A 24,149-nucleotide genomic window follows, 5' to 3' on the forward strand; every position below is an offset into this window, starting at 1 on the left:
ATGAGACCCTCTTTCTATCCCTGTTCCAGTGGGAAACTCCTGGTTTGAAGCGATTTCTCTGGCTATTCTGGAGGAGGGTCTGGAGCCAGTTTAACTCAAAAGGAGTTTGACTGTAAAATCCAAAAGGACCAGACGTTACGTTCTCCAGCCCACTGGGTGTTTTGAAAAATGGGAACCATTTCAAGTTATGTGGCAAATGGAGCTGGGCATACATAGCCCAAAGCCTCAGGGGGGTTTATTAACGTGGAAGTCAAAATGGTGTGATCAAAAGGAAAGTTCCAGACTCTCACCATTCTAATTGCTGACAGCGGGCATTGTCTCCACTGGGTGAGCCCTTTCCATTTTTGTGGTACTGTTGGCATTGGAATGGCTCCATAGCACCCCTGTGGCAGCAGAGGAGCCCCAGGATACAGGTGGCATAACAGTGTCCAGTGGAAATGGCCTGTGCGTTTACCATTCACGACTGACATGGTAGCATTGCTCTCAACAGAGCAGACCAGCTCCAGTAGCACAAGCCACAGTGTCACTGTGAGTATCCCTGCAGTGCTGCCCAGAGACATCGATAGCAGTGACCACATGCCTTCTCCTCCTCCCAGCCCCCCAGAAGGGTTAAAGAAAGGAACCAGAACACCAGAGAACTTGATAACAATGATAGTAGTATTTGGTTCAGACCTCAATCTCCCTACCGCTTCCCAAACGGCCTGCTCCCCCCTCCCTAACAGTGATCTTCTTCCATGGACTGTCCCAAGACCTCATCTAGCTCCAGTTCAGGTTCCCGCTGTAGCACCTTCTGCTGCAGCTCGGAGTAAAAGTCGACCCCTTCTGAGACGGAATGGAGAGGTTTGTCTCGCTGCTGGTAGTAGCTGCTCATCTGCTCCCTATGGTGCTGCTGTTCCATGAAGCACTGATGGTGCTGTGACTGGTCCTTGAAGCTCCCATCATAGCCTTTGACATGGTTACGCTTGAACTCCAGCACAGTCTTGGTGTAAGTGTTGAGGGTGGTAACAGCAGAGGCCATGCAGCAGGTGAAGGAGGCCCAGGCCATGCTATGAGAGGGGAAGGAGAACAGCACATGCAGTGAGGATCTTTATAAAGTCTTCCATTGTCAGAGAAGTATGATGGGATCAAGAAATGAACCAGATGCATTGCAAGGAGCTAATGGCTTTCTTCTGGAATACCAGGCAGAGGCCACTATCTGGAGATGGACCTCAACTAGATAGACCAGAGCTGTAGCCCAGATCCAAACCATTCTAGCCCTTAAGCTTTATCCTGCCTCCATTACCCTTCCCTTCCCCGTGAACAATGGAGTAAAATGTTGCTAGAGTCATAACATATGGTAGAGAAAGAGGGGGGGGGGAAATGCCATAAGGAAAAAAAAATGGATGCAGCGAGAGAAAATGATAGGAGGACGCTGGAAAATTTGCATCTGGAAAGCACGATCACGAGGCAGACCCCTTAGAGTAATAGGCCAGCCAGGGAGATCCTGAGTATCTTGTTCATTTTGCAGTCCTCAGTTACATTAACCACTCTCTATGGCACCTGTTGGACACTTTGTTTTGTCTTGTTTTCAAATAGCTTTTGATACGGTCTTTTCATAGGATCATTACAGAAAGAAAATAACCCTTCAAATTCAAGTTAGCCAATATGACGTACCTGGCAAAAAAAAAACCTAAAAATAAAAAACTTTTTATATGTATCTAGGTTTGAAACTGCAGGATTCTCCAAGGAATAATTACTCAGGACTTATCATGGATCACTGATACTGCCCAGCATGCAACTGCAGTTAAAATGAAAAATGGCATTTTGGAGAACGTCATAACAGACAGAACAATGTTAATCATTTGTGTTCATTTTTGATCACATTATTGTAAGACAGAGCTGAGACTAAGAAGCTCCACATTAGGGCAGCAAGGCTTGCCGAGATGAAATATATAAATAAGATTATTTAGAATGGCAGAAGTGAGGGACTTGATCAGAGAAGAGGTTAAGAAGGGCACAGTGAAAACTGATCAGGCCATCTTTTTTTATACTGTCCCATACTTTGACCTGGGATTGATTTGAAGTCCCTTGAAGTTAATGGCAAGTAAACTTAAAACCAATGCAAAAAATACTTCACACAGTAACCAGACAGTCAGTGGAATACAATGCAGCCAGAGGTCCAAAGACAAACATTGCAACTAGATTTAATAAGGCCTGGATCATTTTATGGCCAATAATGTAGTTCTGATCATCTAATCTTATGCTTCAAGCTATTAGCTGATCACTATCTGAGTCAGGAAAGAACCTTCCTGCTTCCCTCCTAGGCCTGCAACATAGCACCGTTGGCAGATGCTTTTATTGGAGTTCTGTGTTCCTCCAAAGCACTAGGTATGGGCCACTGCTAGAAGGATCCTAAATTTAATGCATCAGTGATCTGGTCAAGTCTGAAAGGTTTTGTATTCTGGTTGTGTCCCTCAATCCCAGAGTTTCCCAACACCTCTTTGAGCCACACCCACAGACTCACAAAACACCATTATCGGGTCTACATGTTCTCTAACGCTACGTCTATTTCCCTCTTAAATTGGTGGCGCCTGTTATCCTGTGGAAGAGACAGTGTTCCCTTTGACTTATGACTGTATACGGACATTAGTGAGCAGTAGACACTCTGCTCAGTATCTTGGATGCACCAGTACCAGCTTCCTTAATGCATGTTCGCTACACTTATGAGGATCTTCTTGCACTGTGCATAAATGGTGATGGAACTTTATAGAGCCATCATGATGCTGTATATGGAGAAGCATGTTGGATTTAGCATTAAGGTGGCTATGGTCAGGACTACAGACACATAACTGCAGAAAAAGTGTTATACTGACTGATGTGAGCAACAGGAAGACCAGGTAGAAGGCGGCAATGGAGACAGATTGTGAAACCACAGGAGAGGAGGGATTCTGGTGAATCATTTCGACAGAGCGCCAGGCACCATAGTGTCTAGGCACGAGTTTACAGACAAAATGCAAAATAACACCTAAACCGTCCACGCTGGTGGGTTCAGATGGCCTTGTGGGATGTGATGGGAGGCTGAGCCCTAAGCTTGCCGCTGTGTATATGAAAATGCGGGAGTGTGTTAGTTTTATGAGCAAACCATGATGAAAGGGAGAGGATGGATGAATCCAATTCTAGAAAAACGCCTGGTCGTGAAGGTCAGGGCACTTTAGGCCACAGCTCTCTAGGTGGTCGTCAGATCTCACAAGCTCAGCAGGATTGGGCCTGGTTGGTATTTAAATGGACTATGCAGGGAACATTGGGAAATTAATTTGGTGATGCTTGGCCCTTTGATTCAGTACTAAGCCTGTGCCCTAGCATGCTGTCCGGGGGCACTGTGCTGCTGGAGAAGTTGGCTTTTAGGCTACGTCTGCACTATGAACTAAGGGGTATGATTTCCCCTGCTCGTGTACACATACTTGCGCTAACTCTCATTGTGCTATCGTGAGTATAAATAGCCGTGTAGCCACAGCAGCACTGGCAGCAGCAACAGAGGCATGACTGAACTGTGCTGAGTACATACCCACCGGTTTCAGGTGGGGCTGTACGCACGGCTCAAGCCTGCCTCTGCTACAGATACCAGTACTACCACGGCTACACTGCTATTTATACTCGCGCTAGTTCTCATTGCTCTAGAGCGACTATGCGTACATGAGCAGGGGAATCATACCTCTACCTCGTAGCATAGACATAGCCTTAGATATAAATACATGTAAAAGAGAGACTTTCACAATACGGTCATTAAAGGCCCCATGGCACCTTTTGGAAGCCAGCCAGTTCCTGGCCAAACGTCAGTTTGCATAATTACTTTTAGTTTCTGTTCATTCCCCTGGCAGTCTCAGGTGGACAATGTTCTTTTCCTTTCCTAAAAGGACAATTTAGGCTTAATACCAGGAGATATTTGGTAATCATAGAAATGAAATATAGGGCTGAACGAGACCTCAAGAGATCATCCAGTCCAGCCCCTGCATTGAGGGAGAGCCATGTAAACCTAGACAGACCTAGACAGGTGTTCACGTAACCTGTTCTTACAAACCTCCAGTGGTGGGAAATCCATGACCACCCTTGGTAGCCTATTCCAGTATTTAACTACCCTGAGAGTTAGAAAGCTTTTCCCAATATCTAACCTAAATTTCCCCTGCTGCAGATTAAGCCCATTACTTCTTGGCCTACATTCAGTGGACACGGAGAACAACTGACCACTTTACATATTTAAAGGCTGTTATCAGGTCCCCTCTCAGTCTTCACTTCTCAAGACTAACAAGTTTTTTGTTAACTTTCCTGATAGATCAGGTTGAAATAGGGAGGTCTATTAAACTGTAGGATAGTTTCTCAAGGTAAGGGGTGGAAGCTCCATATCTTGGTTCAATCAAAATTGGACTGGACAAAACTCTGGGGAATATATGTTTCAGGGAGCAATCCTGCATTGAGTCAGGGGAGTGGACAGGATGTGACCTAGCTAGTCATCCTCCATCCCAGATCTATTACGTTAACCATGTGAGGCAAGGGTTGAGGCAAACACCTAAGGATCACAGAGAAGCAGCACTGGGGAAGCCATACTGGGGCTGTCTTCCGGGCTAAGTAGGAGGGTGCTGGAGAGGTGGACTGTGACTGAAGCCTACAGTCATAGGGATGTGGAGAGCCTCACAGTTCACGTACTAGAAAGCCCAGCCATAGTCCCACGAGTGCGGTCTCCAGTCCTCTGGCCCCAGATTGACAGTCGCTTGGAAGACTTGTGAGTACATCATGTGAGCCACCATCCCCAGCAGGCCTAAAGCAAGAGGACAGGAAGGCAAAATTGTCACAGTGGAGGCCAGGGCCAGCTGATTTGTTCTTCTGTCTAGGAACTAAGGCTTAGAACCAAATTCATCCTTCCACTCAGCAGGTTCAGCAGCTAAGTGATCTCCACCCTTGGGCCCTGTTCCCCAACTCTGTGTCATCGTCTCTCCTCTGATTCCCCATTATTCTCCCCAGCTCTGCCCATTTCCTTCTCTCTCTCACTACCACATTCTCTCCATGGCCCTTTTCCCCTTCTGCCCCCCGATTGATACACTGAGGCTAATGAATGTGTGAGGTCTTGGCAGCACTTTCTTCCCTGAAGGACTTCTTGAACCCTTTCCTTGATGAGTTTCACTCCCTGCCCTGGGCCACTCATGCTGCCACCCAAGAATGCCTTCATGACCCCATGCCTGCATTGGGGCACCAACCAGACAGCACAGAGGAAACAGCAGCGAAGGCATTGAGCTTCAGCCCGCAGACCGGATTCCCAGTGTACAGCATTTCTATCAGCAGCAGGATGAAACTAATGAGCAGCAAACTGATGTAAACCATCTCCGACCCCAACGATAGCCACAGGATTCCTGCCATGAACCAGAGGAAAGAAGAGACCTCTCAGAGTCAGCACAAAATAGGGTCATGACCTGCCACAGCCCTCCCGACCCTGACCCCCCAAAGGATCCCCACCATAAACTGGGGAGAGAGAGCAGACTCCAGACATTCCCCACAGCCCGCTGAGTAATGCAGAATGAATACAAACATCGGCTAAAAAGAATGTGACTATTCTGCAGGGACGACATTCACCCCTGTGCAGATGGCCTGAAGAGGATGTATATACCACGAAAGCCTTCGAATTAGGGTTTAAATGATATACATAGGTCTTGTGTGGATCCTCTACACAGGTACATCTAGGGCAGTTGAGTAGACTCAGAAAAGTCAGGAGATGACCTTATACACAGGGGTCCTGTAACATCTCTGTTCTGGGATCACCTATCTCCTAGTCCCCTGCTCTAACCACCATTACTACTAATAGACACCTAGCCCTGAAATTGAGCTGTACCTTTCACTGCAAGGGAGGGGGAAGGTGGCTTTAGGACTGTCCAATAGCTCAAATTAGCCAGAGTCCAGTGAATTTCAGCTACACTCCCTCCTTCTCCCAACATACCCACCTCTGGCATGACCCTATGCCAGGAGCTATAGGGAAGAATGCAACATAGAGCCCTTATGCCAGCCCTATGCCACCCAAGGAGTCCCCTCCCCTCACTCTCTCCCCCCTTTACCCATTTCCAGGTAGGGAGGACCAGTTGTTTTCCTGAAGTGAAAAGGGGATGGAATGCAGCCAAGATTTGGCACCCCATCTCTAATTTTATATTGTACTATATAATAACAACAGATGTGGATATTGTATTAAATAGGAGATACACTGTACGCTACACTAACTTCCATAGACATTATTCTGCTTTCCTACAGGATGTTCTAAGCTACTCCAATTATATAAAATATTATGGATACTAATTGGGATCTGTACAAGACCATTTGAAAATCAAACATTCGGGAGCCCTGTTTCATCCCCTGTGCAATTAGCAATTAGTTTGGACTGTGATGGAGTTTGGAATCTTAGCAGGTGACATCACAGTGTCTTGACAGGTGACTTCACAGTGGCATCTGGGAGACCAGGGATGCCAGTTCCAGAAGCTTCTTTCAGCCTTGACTAAATAACAAGGCTCAAACATGATTGCCTTTGAGCACAGAAGCTGAGCTCCTATGCATCAGGAGTCTGGCTTTGAGCTAAGAACGTGAGTGCCAACTCCCTGGAGCTGGTGGAAGGTGATTGTATGGGGAAAGACTGAACTGCCTTGTAAGCCTCGCGCTAAGGAGGGCTCAAGACTCCAGTTGCCCAGCGCCTTCCTGCTACTCCTCCAGTGAAGGAAAAGTGATCTCTGGGTTGTCTCCAAATAAGCCATATAGACCCAATGCAGGAAGAGTTCAAGGTGAGCTTGGAGACTATTCTCCCTATTCTACAGTTCAGGTTCTGATAAGGAGCAGAAAGCATCTAGTTATACTAAGTTCTTCCATAACTGTTTCTGGATATCATTTTCCATTCTGTAAGTTCACAAGTAATTCCCACTCCTGGTTTTGGTCCATCTGTTGTTGAGTTGACTTAGCCTGTAGTTCTACCTGTTAGAATAATTAATAACTGTCATTTAAATACAACAAGCTTTCTGCCTGTTCCTTTAGAGCAGAAGGGAATCCTATTGTGAGGAAGGATTGAGCCTAGTAGTTTATCATGGATAACACATGCTACTCTGTTAAAACTAATTAATACAAAAAGACTAGGAAGATGACCTTGTGCTTGAATAATGTATCCATGCTAAGTTGGTTGGGGGATAGGCAAAGCACAAACATTTAAGTTACCCTGTAGAAATAGCTCCCATTGTGACTACAGGTCAGTTTTTAACTAACAAGTGCCATCAGTAAAAAAACAGATTTGTTATTCCCAAGGAGAACAAGGCACTCTATTACTTATTTAGATTTATATATTAATATAACAGGCTACATATCCCAGGGTCTGAGTGCCGCTGACACAAGTTGCTAGAATAAAGATAAAATGAAACAGCATCTTACCCCCTCCCTGACCTCCACCAGAACTCAATCCCTCTACAACAAAACACAAAACTCCCCTCCCTTGCACAGATCCTAACACACAGCAAACTGCTCTGAACAGCAGCCCACGGAAATCTGGCCACAGGCCCTGTCTGTGTGGTTTAGATTTTGACACCTACAGTAGAGATTTCTGACTCAAACTAAGAACGAAAGCAGGTTTCATGCATGCTTCTGGGAGAGTAGCTTGTTAATACTAAGAATTCTTTGCTCACATATTCTTCGTTTCTCTTCTGTAGATTTCAAGGTGCATTACAAAGGTGGGGTATTCATTATTAGCATCATTTTAAAGAGTAAGTAGGGCCAACATTTTCAAAAGTGGATGCCCCAAAATAGTGGCCAAACAAACACATAGGATGAAATCCTGGCTTCTCTGAAGTCAATGGTAGTTTTGCCATTGGCTTCAGTGCGGCTAAGATTTCACCCTTAGGGTCTAATTTACAGCTGTTCTGATCACCCACAGCTCCTATTCAGCTGGAGTAATGGATGCTCAGAATGACTGAAATTCAGAACTCTGGTGTCTCAGGTTGGGACCCAAAAACTAAAGCACCCAAAATGGTGGCCATGTTTCAACTTTTTGACAGAAGTGACTTGCCCAAGATCATATGTCAAGTTGATGGTACAGCTGTGTTACTATTTATCACTTACATTGACTGCTTGTATGCATTCCGGGTTATGACCAAGATTGGACATGCTGAAACACAGCAAAAAAGCTGTCTTTGTCACATTGACAGTTGGGCTGACAGCAGGAAGTACCAGAAATTATGTGAGGAAGGTTGAGCTTTCTAGCTTTTAGGGGCTGATGCCAGATGTTTTGGGTAAACATTTGGGGTGAAATCCTCAATACTTTGACTTCAGTAGGCAAGGATTAGGTGCCTACAACACCCTCTCAACCTGCTGAAGTTCCCCAATCTCTAGAAGGTGCATTGGGCAACTTTAGTGAGAAAAAGAAGAGACTCATTCTTACCTCTCTCTGCAGGGGGTGAAAGCTCAATGAAGCTACGACATTTCTCATCTGAAATACAAACACAATCAAGCTCAGATTATATGGATTCTCAAAAGATGGTAGGGGAGGATGGAGGAGAAAAAATTCCACCTTAATTGCCTCTTTCATTTCTCAAGCTTGCAGGCTCTACCTATCTTAAGGCCTTCTAGAGTCTGCTGTCTTTCTGACCAAAGAGATGGTTGCTTTGATCTGTTGTGGGAGTCCAGTGCGGAAAGATAGGGAAAGAAGGACAGTGGTCTGTCTGTCTAGTGCAGATGGGGCTCTTATGAGAAAGCTGGTATACATTCACATTCACAAAAAATTAAATACAGCTGAGTATAAGTAAATAGCTATAAATTCAAAACATTAAAAGAAAGCTGTGATGAGATAAAATGCTCCTTTGCTGTCATAGAAGTTCCGCAAGCTGCTTTAACTCTATAACTTCACCCCTCCCAGCTTCAGCTTGGAGATCATAAACTTTCTTCCATCCCACTCTTCTATTTCATGATTTTCCAATATCGGCTACAAACCCTCAAACTCATCAAATAGCCCGTGCTCTATTTGCCTGCCTGTTATTTGCAAACACACCAACTCTTTTTCTCTTACTCCCCATAAACAAACCAGAGAGGTGCCTCTTGTCTCACTCCGACTTCCAACTATCCTAAGAAAACCACAATATATATCCTAATCTCCATAGAAACTCCATCAACCTTTTTTCACTATGAGACATGGAACTCTAATCTACCCCATCCACTTCCTATATATAGACTAGAAACTCCATTATAATTTTCATATATAACTTTCTGATGTGAGTCAGAGACATTGCTCCAGGCCACTTATCAACTGCTGTCCAATCCACTCAACACACACAGGCCAGAATACCCTAGGCACCAAACTAAGCTAAGCCATTGCTTATTGACAATGGCAGAAAGACGAGCATTGACTTGTCTGGAAAATGTATTATGTTCTCATTAATTGGCCAAGATTTTAAAAATACCCAGAGTTGTATCCAGTCTCTGCTGCACCTATGAAGGAGCCTAAACTCCACCAGGGCCCTAATGCCAGTTATAATCTCAGCTGCATTCATCAGGTTGATTCCAGCCTCTGCTAAGGAGCTCATGTAACAGGCACCGGAAGAGCCAGCTCCCACTTAGGACATGGAATTTTCACTTGCCACTGGTCCCGCAGAAAGTAGCTCACAGCTCCTTCCCAATGAAGGATGTACCTTCTCTTAAGAACAGGACACCCCTTCTCCAAAGGAAACTCTGACTCTCCCCTCAGTACAGAATCACTATCACTTCCCTACTCTTAGGCATATACAATCCAAAAGTGCTTTGGCCTCCATATCCCAGTGCAAACTTTTGTCTAATCTGCACAGCCATTATAATCCCTAAAAGTCTCTTTTAGCATGACGGCTTGCCAGAGTTCTCTTTCCCACTGAATCTCCCCTGGGCAGATTATTTCCCCCCATATATATTAACTTGCCTTTTTTCTCCAGATGAATCTCATCTTGTTATTTTCTGCCCACAATTCTAATCTCTGTAAACCCCTTGTATTATATCTTTCCTCTCAGTGGTGTTCAGGATTCCTTCCAGCTCAGTACCATTTGCAGATTTCATTAACTCACTGTTCACTACCTCATCTAGACTTTAATGAAGTTATTAACAACACTGACCCTAATGCTGAGCTGTGCAGTGGCCCCATGAGACACCTTCCCAAAATTCAATACTTTGCAGCTGATCATAATCCTTTGTTTCTGGTCCTTCAACCTGCTGTCAAAACGCATAACAGGGGCTATATGCAAGCCAGTCTGAATTAATTTTGAGTCTGATTTCATGAAAAATGGTGCCAAATGCATTACTAAAATCCAAATCTATCAGATCTCCTTCCCTTCATGCCTCACTGTTATTCCAGTATTGCCAAGAGGCCCATTACATCTCTGAAAACACCTTGAACTCAGTCGAATGATGCCGTCTCTTTCCCAGATCATACCCGCTATTGCCATGGAAAGTAATTACAGCTTTAAGCATTCCCACCTAAGCGCACCCTGTTCTGAACCATTCCTGACAATGCCAAGAACAAACCAGTCCTCTCAGCAAGACCTGAGAGTGACGGAAGCTTTTTTTTTTTATTGTTGTCCTGCTTTTAATTTGTAACCTCTCTGTTTTCAAGCGCTGATCCTAGTGGATCGCAGAAGGAGCAATAGTGCACAGAATGCCTTCTTGAACTGATAGGTTCCATTGTGAGTGCCTTTGAGGAAGGGGGAATGTTGGCTGGCACAGAGGAATGGGGATGGGCTAAAACGCCTTTCATTTCTGTTTTATGAGTTTCAACCTAGCTGTTTGCTGCCTTTGGAGCTAGTTCTGACCCACATATGCCAGGCCATAAAGATTGGCTTGGGGAGAATTCCCCCAGAGCACGTGTGACATGGGGCTGACGAAAGCCACAGCACAGGAGTTGAGGCAGGGGTGGGGGTAAGCAAGTTGGGGTGATAGGAGGCATGTTCAAAGGGCTCTGGGCTGCAGAGCAGTCCATAGGCAGCCTGGGTAAGGTTGTCATAAATTAGACCAGCACCACCAGTCTAATTTGCACTGGGGGCCACACCAGCCCCCCAGCACAGGCAGAATTTGGTTGGCACAAAGGTGGCATGAAGCGTATTGCTGGTGCCAAGCATTCAAAAAGCATGAATGTGTCGTCCACCCCAAACCACGAGCTTCTAAAGATAAGCCTCTTGTTCATACTCCTTCTGTCATTTGCACCTTTAGGGTTCAGGTTTGCAAGCTTTTCTCCACAACTCTGAGGGAGAGAAACTTTGGAGGGACGGGGGGTGTAGTTTTTGAAAATGATAGTTGAAATTCTCTCTTATTCACAGGACTCCAGGGCCTAGGGCTTTAAGAAAAACACCTCCTGTCATGGTACTTGCAATGAAAATGGCGACAGTTGTCAGCACTGCATAAACCCATCACCCTGTCTCTCACCGCACAGGCTCCATCCCCTACTGAACATGACATGAACTGGGGGGGGGGAGGGGAGAGAGGAAGGGTGTTACTCCAGTTCATGCTGGGACCGATGTGAACATTACAAAACCACCCCCCACCACAAATAGCGCTAAGGTGCCTTTTGTTAGCAGTCTCATCTTGTCTCCAAGACCCATTCAACTCCCACACATCATTCCCCTCACTGAGGGATGAAGTATGGTGGTGTGGTGTGTGGGTATGTGTGGGAGGCGGGCACTGCCACTGCCCCAACTCTATCCGTTCTGCAGGTATGGAGAAGGCACCTTTCCCTAGTGTTGTCTGCCTGGCACCTATCATTGACACTAAAGACATTTTGCTGTAATAAGAATGAGGCTGAGGCTGCCTTGATGGAGATGCTACCTGGCCCTTCCATGTTCTCCTCACAGGAAAGCCACATGCCAGTGTGGAAGTATCGGAAGGCAAAGCGGTCGTCCCCGGTCTCCCAGCTGTAGTGCACTACGTCCTGGGATGAAGAATTGCTAGCACCTCCGTCTGCGGACACGTGCACACCGATGCACTTGGTGGCTTTGCCCTTTCCACACAAAGGCTTGGGCACCTTCTGGGTCCCAACACACCAGTAGCTGCCAAGCAAGGCTGTGGTAGAGAGGCTGAGAGCCAGCAGATTCAGGACAACTGCCAAGACAGCACGACGCCAAGGCAGGATCTTCAGCAGTTCCATCTGCAACAAACAAACATGATGGACTCACATACCAGCCATGCATCTCTCTTACTGTGCACAATGTCCCAGACCCTCACCGGTATGTAGGCATCTCACTTCCACTGATTTCACTGGGAGTCAGAACCTAAACACCTTTGAGTAGTTGGGCCTATGTCGTATCCCACCAAAATGTGTGTGCGTGTGAGGGCAAGGAGGAGAAACAGGACAGTCTGCCATCCTCAGGGCATCTTATTACCTCACTCAGGAACGAGAAACCGTTTCCTGACAGCATGATCCCTTAGACTGTGGAATAGTCACTTGAGGGAAGTGGTTGCTTCATCCATTTAAAATTGGACTGAACAAAGGAACTGGAGAATATACTGTAGGGAATAATCCTTCAGTGACAGAGTGAGTGGAGTTTCTCTCTTCAGAGAAAGCTGTGTGCAGAAAACTGATGAAATGATCAGGGCCATGAAATACAAGCACCTCTGAGGTGGCATGCCGCAGCAGTTAAACAACTCCCAGAAACACCATGCAACAGCTTTGAACAGGAAGTGAAGAAGACTATTGTATCCCAATAAAATGCAAATTTGCAATGCCATAGCACATTTTATTGAAGGGTTGCAAAGCATTTTTTTTTTCAAATATGGTTAATTAATTTAGTCCCACATTGTGAGAGGTAAACATGATTATAGTCATTTTGCAGATAGGGAAACTGAGGCAGAGAACGGTTACATGAATTAACCAAGGTCACACACCAGATCAGAGACTTAGGAAGAGAACCTAGGAATCCTGACTCCCCAGCCTGACTCCCCACTAGACAGCCCTTCCCACACAGGAAGCTACCAGCCCTTAGATCAGAATCTGAGTGCGGCACTGGAGTGGCAATACCCCTAATAAAAGCCTCCATGTTACAGTTCATTTGAAAGCCAGCAACTCCAACAGCACCTTAGTATACCAGGGCACTGGCCATTGCTCACTCTGAGGGAAGAGTACCCCTGCTGAATAACTCACACCACTTCCCCTAGAACCCTGGGGTTTTCTCTTGAGGTCTCCCAGCAAAACACTCCCTAGAGCATTTAGATGTTATCTGTCCATCTGCCAGCTTCTCATGTAATCGTTTCAGTGCCTTCTTCCATGGGGCACCCCCAACACGTGGTACAACCTTGCTGAGTTCATTGGCGTGGCTCCTACCTTTCCATATTTAAGATTCTCCTAAAGCCCTAGTTCAGCTGTGCTGCTTACCATGGATAGAGTTGATGGTATATAAATTGCCGCCCACTGTTCCCTTTCCCCATACCTCTTTCTGCTTGTCTGTCTGCCTTTACGCTGCGAGCTCCCCAAAGCAGGGACCACCCCCTTTTCAATGTTTGGGAAACACCTGGCCCATCTGGGGCACAACCAAAAATAAATAATATGTGAGACGGAATGCTGCTTCACTCGTGATAAATTACAAGGACATGGCCCACAGAGGCCACAACCCCTGCTTTGTTAACCAGAAAGCTGATCAGTAAAGGACAGTGCCTGAGATGGAGCAACTTTCCCTCTTGGGTGGGAGTAGGATTGACTAGTCTTGCATCACACACAAGGCCTTGTCTACACTGATGGCAGCATGCAGGGTCTGCATAGCTGCAGGCTGCAGTGAAAACCAGGCTGCATCCACACTGCAGTTTGTAGCTACACAAGGTAGTGAAAGACCTGGAGGGATTGGAGCACTGGGGAAAGGCTTCAGCAGCAAGGAGCCTCCCACCTGCCAGAGCCTTTCCCCTGGGCCAGAGTTTTTCCCTGTGGTGGGGAAGGGCTGCATTGAGGCAGCAGGACACTACAGTGTAGACATGGGAGGCACTGCCTGGGCATAGAGAGACTGTGTGGAGTACATACCCTAAGGTTCTGGCATGTCTTTATACACCTAAACAGTGCCTTGTCATCTACACTGCTGTGTATACCTGTGGTAGGAGGTGTGCAAAGTCCGTACTCTATATACTGCCGTAAGTGTAGACCTAGCCTCAAATAGCGTGACCAGACAGCAAGTGTGAAAAATCAGGACAGGGGTGGGGGGTAATAGGAGCCTATATATGAAAAAGACCCAAAAATCAGGACTGTCCCTATAAAATTGGGACATCTGGTCACCCTACCCTCAAAACACTGTGTGCCCAAGTAGAATGCATTGAGCAAAGGTAAGAAACTACTGAGAATGCCCTTCCCTCTCCCTTCAAAGTCTATTGCTCAGGCTTCTGTTTCCTGTGAGCCACTCCAGTGACAATTACTCAGCAACCTCCCTGTTCAATTACACTGGAAAAGGTGTTGCCAACACTACAGAGTTACTCATTCAATCTCTAATCTGAAGGCATGTTTGACCTTACCGTGTCCAGGAAGCAGATGATTGCCACCTGCACAGTATTAGTTAAGGGGTTATGGCCAGGGCTGGTGGGAAAAGTTTCCAATAACACTTTTTTCTGATGAAGATAAGATTATCAAGAAAACAGTTTTTTTGTGGAAAGTGTCTGCTTTCCTCAAAAATATCCAGCTTTTCATCTGAAAGCAGAAAACCTGAAAACTGAAAATTTTCCACTGAAAACAGTTTTCCATTTTTCAGCATTTTTTTGGTCAAAATTATTCTGTTTGCACTCGCTAAAAAGGGATTTAGCATCAATCGTTATTACTAAAATTTTGTCAAACACAATTTTTTTGATTTTCACCTAAATTTTCCACGAGAAAAAAATTCTGTACAGCTGTATTTGTGTCAGTATCTTAGAATCTGCATAATTTTCTAAATACCTTAGGACTGGGGCAAAGGGAAGAAGAAGGGGCAGAAAATGGTGGTGCCAGGAGGATGTAGAAGAGCGGAGAGAGAGGACATTGGTTAGGAAAGTGAGAAGGCAACCTGAATTACTTCCTTAGACAAACACACCCGGAAAAGTTTCCTTCTACGAAAGCCAAGCACTTACAGCCAGTAACTGGTCAGACAACTTCTGGCATCTGGAAAGCCTCTGCAGCTAACCTCCTGAAATAAAGGAGAGTAGAATTTACCTTGCTGGTGGGTCTTTTACGTGCTGTTGTTTAGTTTTTGGACGGCACAGCTGTACGACTCACTCTTTGCCTTGCTCTCTCCTGCATCTACCAGCTAGATCGTTCAAGAAAACAAACTGCTTCCAAAGCTCTTTCTCCTTCATCTCCTCCCAACCCCATCCAGCCCCCCAACACCCTGTGATTATTAAATGCTCTCCCTTCCAGCCAGCAGCTGTTTTGAGCTGTTTTATAATCCACAATGCAATCATGGCACAGCTGTTCTGGGAGATTATACGGGAAGAGATTGGTGTTGCAAGCTGGGATTAAGCGCAAAGAGTGACCTGCATTCACTGAGGAAAAAGTTTCAATATAATACAGAGGAGACTCCAATTACTCCCATCTGATGGACGTTTGGTAGCCTGTCCAAAATGAGTCGGAGTTTCTCAGACTAATGCCTAGCAGCCCAAAAAAACTACAACCACCATTGGCACTAGCTGGTCCCATTGTTGGCAATCACAACAGAGTGGCAAGGGACTGAATGGGCCATGGAGGCTGAGCTCCCTTGATCCTTAGAGATGTATTCTCCTTGGCAGAACTGAGGCATGTGAAAAGGAAAGGGCAGCCGTTCTGAGTATGGAAGATTTGAGACGCCAAGGGACATCAATCCAGCACCTCTCACAACCTCCTCAAATTTTAATGAAAAAGAAATAACTGGACGGCAGGACAAATATGTCAGACAGCCACTAAAGGGCATAGGGGAGCTCTCACTATGACGCAAGGAACTTGTTTTAAGTTAGAACTTCATTACAGAAAAGTGCCCGTAAGGCATTCCATGCACACCTGCCTATCTGGGGCCAGGAGGAGTCCTTGTACAGAGTGGGCGAGTCTTCCAGTGTTGTTCGGAGTTATCAGAATGGATTGTGTGTGTAGCTAGCCTACTCTCCTGCCTCTTGTCATACCAAACAAAGCAATGGTCTATCTAGTCAGGGGTCCTGGTTCTTATAAATCCCATTGCTAGATGCTTGAGAGGTAGATATAAAATAATATTTGGCACTTGTATAGCACATTCCACCTCCAAAGTACCACACTGACATTAATGAAAATGCCTCACAAATGCCCCTACATGGTCAATAGCATAATTTCCTCCTGATCAATTATATCTTGAAGCAGGAGGACTGATAGCCTTTAGATCACTTTAGTCCTAGCTATTGCATAAGCTACTCTTATGTATATATTTCTTTCTGAGGTTAATTGGCAGCAGTGACTGAATGTTTGGACACCACAACCACTGTCCCCAGATCCTTATATTAATTATTGAGTTGTGTTGAATACAGATTCCTCTGTCTGAGTGAAGAGGGTGAGGCCCATATATAATATTAGTTAGGAGTCTTCTTCTAGTGAGAGAGGCAATTCTTTCCATAGGCCAAAACATTCAAATGGGAGTATGTAAAGTTTGGCGTCTAAATCCATATTTACAGACCTAAATAAAAGTGGCCTGATTTTCAGAGAGGGCGAGTCTGAGAGGTGTTCAGCTCCTCTGAAAATCCTCTTGCAGGCCCTGAGTCAACTCTGGAGCATGCACCTAACTTTTAGCATGTTAGTAGTCCCATTATAGTACATGGAATAACTCACATGCTTAAAATTGGATACATGTTTAACTCTATTGTGGAAGTGAGTTCTAATTTATGTGTCTAGATATGGATTTTAGGTGTATACCTTTAGGTGCCCATGTTTAAAAATACTGGACTTAAGGGCCAGAATTTTGAAAGTATTTAGGTGCCTAAACAGCTTTAAAAATCTGGCCGTTAGTGTTTTTGATGGCGGCAGAATTTATCCTACCACCAGGTGGCAACTTTTCCTCACTCTTTTCTCACTTGCTGCTCTAACTTGTATCACATGTATCTGGGAAGCAACATCCCAGTTTATATCCATCTTCTCTCCCTTTTTTGTTCTGTCTTCTCTCAAAGAACAAATTCTCTTTCTGAGTCTTTCTCTTTTTTTCTGTGTTAGGTTTTTCTAAGGTGCTTATCTCTATCAGCTAAGCCCCAAAGAATTATAAAACCATGAAAATTATCAGTGGCAAAGATCTAATAGGTCACCTGCTCCATCTTTTGGCTAATGCCGGATTGCGCCCTGTACAGTATTTTCCAATGCTTCGCCAAGTCTCATTTCAAATATCTCAAACAATGAGGTTTCCATCCGGAGATTATTCCACCATCAAGTAGATTTCAACATTGGAAAATATTTCCTGATATTCTACTTAAAATCCCCTTAGCTCAATTTCATGCCATTGCTACTAGAAATACCCTCCCAGACATCCTAAACAATTCTGCTGCCTTAGCATGCTGCGGGGAGCACTGTTTCTTCCACAAAAACAATGAGGAGTCTGGTGGTATCTTAAAGACTAACAGATTTTTTTGGGCATAAGCTTTTCTGGGTAGTGGGTTTTTTACCCACGAAAGCTTATGCCCAAATAAATCTGTTAGTCTTTAAGGTGCCGCCGGACTCCTTGTTGTTTTTGTGGATACAGACTAACACGGCTACCCCTCTGATACTTGTTTCTTCCAGTTTTCTCCTCTGGGTATCTGCAGCTTCACACCACTGATCATTTTAAAAGTTTCCTTTGCCTAGTGAAGTCAACACATGAAGCACTTTGACTTCAATGCAAGACACAATATTAATGCAACATCTTTGAGGAGATTTTTCATGTACAAAAGTCAGGTATTTTAAAAGTTAAATTTCCCACAGCATTTTTAGCTTGGCCTCATCGCACATACACATTCAGGGTCAAATCCTGCAAGGAGGTGAGCACCCTCAGTGTCCAAGGACTACAGTGGGATTTGAGGGTGCTGAGCATCAAACTGGATAGCACCCTAAGTCAGTGATACTCAACCAGTGGATCTCAAGAGGTACATGGCTCTTCATAGCCCTGTATGGAGTTCTCTTCTGATGGGCAAGTGAGGGGTCATGCGACGGTCTGACATGGATTCTTCAGTTGCCCTGGGGGAAAATGGCAATATCAACAAAAACACGCATGTTCACTCAGCTAAACTTACATAGACACACTCATACCCACAAACCATTCTCCAAGCTCCTCAGACATTACACCTCTGTATTACCTTCTACCTATAGCTCCTTCTTCTGCTTTTATATGAATAAAGTCCAGAGAAGTGGTCTCCTCCCTTAGTAATACATACACAGCGGATATCTGCGGGTGGTGGTGACATTAGAGCCGGACTTTTCAAAACCAGTGACAGACTGCAAATGCCAGATTTCTCCCTGAGCCCTAAATAATTCTACTCAGATTGAAACCTTTATTTAGCTGTTTGTATGTATGAATTAACTCTTACTTTGCAATGAACTAGTTAGGCATATGTTTGGATTCTAAATCCATTTAAAGGTGAATTTTTGTTTAAAACCATTAAAATTGGTTATACTGTTAGGGACACAAGCTCACTAACAGAATATACGTGTTGAATATACATTGTTTACACATTACAAATATATTTTAAAGGTGAATAAACAAGCTTTTCGCCTCTTAAGACTTGATTTTAAGTTCCTGCATGTCTTCTGGAAAAGGTTCTGTTTGCAGGGGAATTGTTTTTTCTTCATTTATATCTTTATGATTTTGACCTATTTAAGAAGCACACAAGGTTACAGGAAACAAAGGAAAATTAAATGCAGCAGTCTAAATGTTCAGAATTCACTAGGCATGTTTTTGCCTTGAGTTCTAGATGCCCAACTTAAGATACCTTAAGGGATCTCAATTTACACAAAGCGTAGAGCGCCTGCCTTCTTCAAATCGGGCCCCTTTAATGTGGCTCAGATTGGGCACCCAAAAATCGAGGAACCCCAAATCACTAGTCACTTCTAAAAATTTAGGCCAACATATAATATATAGGAAAAGGAAAAAAAACAGTGTCTATAGCTCTATAGTTATATTAAATAAGATTCAGAGCTTGCTTGTGTGAGCAAGGCATTCGGATACTACAGTGGTGTGGGCCATACAAGCCCATAGACAGACAGATTAGATTAGGTAAAGTAAGCATTTATCTCCATCAGCTCTTTGGGGACAATACCCAAAATGGCAAGTATGAAAGAGTGGAAACATGCAACTATTCTTTTTCTTTCATTAAGCATTCATCAGTCATGAATCTCCAGGAAATGTGTCCAGCTGCCTTGAAATGTACCTCATTTGTCATTTTGTTGATGGGTTAATTCTTTCTAAGCTTGCCAATTCATGCATTGTGTAATATGTCACAGAAGCTGCAGGATTTCCACTTTTGCAGAATGTCTCTCTTTGCATTTAGAAATGCTCTTAAAATTAATTGTTGATAGTTTTAGTTATACCTATTATGGGATCCCTTCTAAGAATAAATATCCTCACGAACACCTAAACAGAGCAAAGAACTGTCATAGATTCATAGATGATTTTAAAACCAGAAGGGACAACTATGATAATCTAATCTGACCTACTGCATAACATGGACCATAGAACATCAGCCATTAATTTCTGAATCAAGCTTATAATTTCTGTTTGAGCTATAGCAGATATTTTAGAAAGACATCCGGTCTTGACTTAAAAGGACTGCAGGTGATGGAGAATCCACCACGTCCTTGGTAACTTGTTCTGAAGAAGTGGGCTGTAGTCCACGAAAGCTTATGCTCTAATAAATTTGTTAGTCTCTAAGGTGCCACAAGTACTCCTGTTCTTTTTGTTCCAATGATTAATTACCCTCACCTATCAAAACTTTGTGCCTTCTTTCTAGTCTGAATTTGTCCAGCTTCAGTTTCCAACCAATGGAACTTCTTATGCCTGTCATCATCTGTGCCAGAGGAGATACAGAACTCTAAACTTGGCAGGTGACATGCAACAAAATGATTTTAAATATTTTATTTTAAATGCCACAAATAAAGGCATTTTATTAGAGATGCTTAGTGTGAGCTAATGGTATAGCAGGGAACCCAAATTCCTGAGTTCTGCTCCCGGTTCTGACACTGACTGTATGGTAGTGGCTAAGTAATTTACACCCAATCTTAAATGAGATCTGTGTGGGCTGACCCCATTGCACATGGAGCCTCAATGAAGTCAAACAGGCTCTTCTTAGGAGCAAAAGTCATCCCTGTGCAGTTCATTGCAGGATCAGGATTTAATCTCTGCCTCTGGTTATGCTGTCTTCAAAATTAATATTATTTATTTATTACAGATTAGCGTGGACAGTGTGCTCACTGATGTACAAAACACAAAGGTAAAGATTGTCTCTGGTACAAAGGGCTTAAAATTAGAGCTGGCCAGAAAACAGAATTTCCACAAGTTGGAGAATTCTTACATTTCAAATTTTTTCATTCCAAATCAGACTGAAAAGCCACCATTTTCCACAGAACAAAAATGCTGAAAACTTTTGATTCAAAACCATAGAAGTGTTTCATTTACATGTTGTTGAAACATTGTAATATACAAGTAATATATATACATATTGTATATAATATGAAAAGTAATTTAAATATAATATAAAAGTGAAAACAAAATGAATCAAAACCAAAAGTCGAAATAAAATGTTTTTACCTTATCAAAACTAAAGGTTTTGATGTTATTGAAATCAAACAAGAAAGTTGAAATGAACCATTTTGAATTTTTCCACATCAAATTTTAATCCAACTTGTTTTGACCAGCTCTGCTTAAAATCTAAAGGCTCAGTCTGCATGTGAGTAACTTTACTCATTGATGTCTGTGGGACTAACCATGTTATTAAAGTTACATTCATGCATAAGTGTTTGCAGGATCTAGACCTTAAAGAAAGACTCTGAGTTGACAGAAGTCGCTCAGAACATTCAGAGGAGAGAGTAATGTAGAGTTAGCTTTTTGGGGGTGGGAGGAGGTGTTATTGTCCTTTTGTTATTACAAACTGCCTACCGGTGGGTGTTCATGCATAAAAGACAGCATGGCAAGCGGTGCAGAGACTGGAGCAGTAGGTGGTGGCAAAAAAAGGCATTGAGGCTGGCAGAACTGACAAAGTGGAGCAGGCAGAGGGTGCAACAAGAGACAAGGCCAGAGATTTAGGTCTTAAGTGACATAATAAGAATAGATTGCCCGATGGCAGAGATGGAGGAAGATTAGTTACGGCTGATGCTTGCTTTGAAAACAAAAGGTGCTGAATATTATTCCTGCACATTTTAACTCATGTAATCTGTTAATTATCAGGGATTGTAGTTTTGGGTTTTTGTTTCTTTTTAAATGAGGATTTTAAATCCCTTGTAATTCTTTCGTGGCTCTCAGAGGTCATCTGTTCATTGATGGTCTGCAGGTCTGGTAAATATCATGTGCTGGGTCACGGCATTAAAGTGCACCTTTAACAGCACCAAGTGTAACCCGGAAAACTGCCTCTGTGAGTGCAATGGGGCAGGTTAACATGACAGGGAGGGGGAACCTCAGTGTTTGAATCCCATAAATTGTGTGTGTTGGGAACTGTCTAGCTCAGTGCTGCAGTAACACAGGTACACCCCCCCCCCCATTAATATAAAAGGGAAATTCTGTTAACCAAAAGAGGCTTGGGGAAACTTCCCCCAGCCTTATCTTCTGGGGGAGGAGACACAGCTGTGAAGCCTCCGCTCCCTGCTTTGGAGTCCCCCTAGCAACAGGATTGGTGTGTAGTGCGATGAGCAGGAATGGCTTTCTGTCCATTTCCCAGCCCCCTGGGAGAATTGTAGATCCTGCCTCTGCACAGCCTGTGGCGCGCTCGCCTCACGCGGGCTGATGACTGACATGGACAGAAGCTCGTGCAGGGGGAGGGAGCTGGGGGCCTTCACGAGGCTCCATGGAAAGGGAGCGGCCCACTCAAAGTGAGAACAAGGAACAGTCATGGAGCTGGGCGTCTCCCTCCCTCTCTCTATTTCTCTCTCTCTCTGTTTACTCTGGAGTTGCCTCAAAGCCAGTCATTCTGTTGCCAGGGCAACCCCAGTACCACACTGAACATGTTGTGAATTCTGGAGGCAGAGAACAGGCCTTAGAGTTCCCAACTAGTCGGGCAGCAGAAGGGGCTGAGATGGGTGTGTGGGGGATGTTTCTTCCTCTCCATTTCCTGCGACCGGTACTAACGGCTTTCCTGGAACACTCCGAAGGCAGACAGCATCCAGAGGGGGCAGGGAAAGGAGACTGGACAGAAATACCCCCAAAGAGTAGAATTCAAGTGTAGATGGACAAAAGTGGAGGGAAGAGCGTTGGATCAGGCTATGAAGGTGACGTACAAGGAAGACCAGTAGGCGTTAGTGGATAGGCTGGGAAACAGATCAAGGCAAAAGGGGCTTTCTACTGCTGCTGCTGCTACTGCTTTGGGAATGGCTGGGTGTGAGAAATGAAGGGGAACACCCAGCTGATAGTTCCTCACACTGTGCCAAGGGAAGAGGGGGAGGGTTGCTATAGTAATGGTCTCTGTTGTGTAACCCCCCTTCCTCTCATTCACTCCCTCCACTTCCAGCTGTGTGTATGTGTGTAAGAGAGCGAGAGTCATGGGTATTATTATTTCTTTACACAGCACCACGTGTGCGTGTGATGCGTGCATAATGTGTCACTGTCCTGCTCTGGGGCTCAGACAGCCTAGGAGAACAAGCCCCCTGGTTCTTTCTGGGTATGGCTACTCTGCAATGTAAGCCCAGGGTTAGTGGGACTTGAGTCAGCTGACCCATGTTAGGGAACCTTGGGCTTGAGCATCTACATTGTATTTAAACTCCATGTTAAAACTTTTCTAACCCGTGCTAAAACCTAGGGCTCTGGCATCCCCACTGCAAAGCGCATACCCCTGTCAAAATAACCATATCCCAGAGTCCCTAGCACCTCTCCCCCACTCTCCAAAATGTGGTCACTTTAGCCCTAGGATTGTGGTGCACTGTGGATAAACTTTACTGCCCGCCTTGCAGGGGTGTGGCTTTCATTTTCACTAGAGGGGATTGCAGACTGCTGGGATAGAGGGGACTAAGGAAGTTGTCCCATGGAATTGTAGGATACTTCTAACTGACTCCCGGGACCCAAGTCAAGCGGGTTTGCATCTACATTGCAAAGCAATAGGGCTCAGACCCTGGGTCCCAGCTTGACTTGAATTTGGATCCTCCAGCCCTGCAGGGTCCTGGGACCCTGGGTCCGAGCCCTGAGTTAACACAACTACAGTGTAGACGCAAGGGGGTGGGGGGGTTCTGGGGGCGGTAGGCTTGAGTCCAAACTCAAGCACAGGCTGATGTTGCATTGTATACATACCCTTAGAGGGCTTTTCTGGAGCTCATTAGCTAGGGTAACCAGATGTCCCGATTTTACAGGGACAGTCCTGATTTTTGGGTCTTTTTCTTATATAGGCTCCTATTACCCCTTACCCCCGTCCCGATTTTTCACATTTGCTGTCTTGTCACCCTATCATTAACTGAGGGGCCGAGTTCACAGGACAGGATTGCAAAAGTCTATGAAAAACCCCAATGACTTCAATGGTGCCGGACCACTTTAACCCAGCTGAGAATCGAGCCCTAGATCTTAAGTTACACACCAAAAATATTATTAAAAACATTATTAAGGTTGCAAGGTCAATCAGTCAAAAGTTAAGAAATGCCTGAATGAAGCTTGCCTGTGCAGCCATCATTCAGTCCCCTTGTGCGAATGCATTATGATATAGTCAATAATTACATAATTATGTCCTGTTTTCGCCACAGATCCCTGCCTCATTCACTGCACAGGACGGATGATACTCAATTAACGAGCAGCTATTCAATATTTTGTTTTCTCTTTATTGGTCAGGGTGTGGCCCTAGGCCTTATTTCCTGTGCACTATCCAAACCCTGCTCTGCAGACAGAATTATCAGTTTCCTCATGGGCTTTTCTATGGTGCTCACCTGTGCCTTCCACCTTCTTTTCTATGGTGCTCACCTGTGCCTTCCACCTTCTGCAATAAGTTTGACAGGGGTCCTACAGAGAACAGCCTCCTCCACAATACAACCCTGATTCATCCCCAGAGCCTTGTCCACTCTGTGCACTGAATGCGAC

The 24,149-nt window shown here is 44.6% G+C and overlaps 1 protein-coding gene across 2 annotated transcripts; it reads right to left on the reverse strand.

Annotated features, from left to right (window-relative positions):
* Positions 1-665: 665 nt before the first annotated feature.
* GSG1 (germ cell associated 1) lies at positions 666-24,075 on the reverse strand. Of its 2 annotated transcripts, XM_034774588.1 has the most exons (8): positions 24,033-24,075; positions 18,021-18,127; positions 15,067-15,122; positions 11,821-12,139; positions 8,426-8,473; positions 5,229-5,381; positions 4,681-4,792; positions 666-1,046 (listed from the first exon to the last, which is right to left on the reverse strand). In XM_034774588.1, the coding sequence occupies exons 4-8, from the start codon at positions 12,137-12,139 to the stop codon at positions 716-718; spliced, it is 963 nt and encodes a 320-aa protein (XP_034630479.1). In that variant the 5' UTR covers positions 15,067-15,122; positions 18,021-18,127; positions 24,033-24,075; the 3' UTR covers positions 666-715. The 2 variants fall into 2 exon arrangements, with proteins under 2 accessions (XP_034630479.1, XP_034630485.1); XM_034774594.1 differs by lacking the exons at positions 18,021-18,127; positions 24,033-24,075 and having other exon boundaries at positions 15,067-15,238.
* Positions 24,076-24,149: the final 74 nt, after the last annotated feature.

Source organism: Trachemys scripta, chromosome 1, assembly GCF_013100865.1.
Source record: "Trachemys scripta elegans isolate TJP31775 chromosome 1, CAS_Tse_1.0, whole genome shotgun sequence".
NCBI lineage: Eukaryota > Metazoa > Chordata > Testudines > Emydidae > Trachemys > Trachemys scripta.